The 359-nt window shown below is 52.9% G+C and overlaps 1 protein-coding gene across 1 annotated transcript; it reads left to right on the top strand.

Moving 5' to 3' along the window:
* Positions 1–51: 51 nt before the first annotated feature.
* T265_12394 (hypothetical protein) lies at positions 52–312 on the top strand (the record flags this gene model as incomplete). The annotated part of the gene is made up of 1 exon (XM_009179964.1): positions 52–312. A coding segment is annotated over one exon (261 nt), but the record flags the coding sequence as incomplete, so codon positions are not given.
* Positions 313–359: the final 47 nt, after the last annotated feature.

Genomic DNA, 359 nt, shown 5'->3' with positions numbered 1-359 from the left:
GAGAGCGCTGCTTCCGAAGATGAGGGGATAGAGGATGCTAGCGACGAGGAGATGCCCTTGGAAAAGCCGCGCGAAAAAAGTAACTTCACTCCGTCGAAAAAACAGTTTAAAGGCCAGGACAAAAAAGATCGTGGCTCAAACTGGAGGGGCGGTCGGGGCTTTTCCCCTCGTGGGGGCAGAGGCTTTGGTGGTAGAGGACGTGGTGGCCCCAATCACGGAGGCCATGATGGTGGATTCAAGCATCGCGGAGGTGGCGGTGGTCGAGGACGCGGTAATTTTCAACGAGGGCGTGGGAAGAATCGCGGCAACTAGGACTGACTTTTGTACGATAAATCCTGTGTATATTTGAGATAAAAAAA

The sequence above is a fragment of the Opisthorchis viverrini genome (assembly GCF_000715545.1).
Source record: "Opisthorchis viverrini unplaced genomic scaffold scaffold29223, whole genome shotgun sequence".
NCBI lineage: Eukaryota > Metazoa > Platyhelminthes > Trematoda > Opisthorchiida > Opisthorchiidae > Opisthorchis > Opisthorchis viverrini.
Note: the sequence above shows the minus strand (reverse complement) of the source record. Positions and strands in the feature narration are given on the sequence as shown.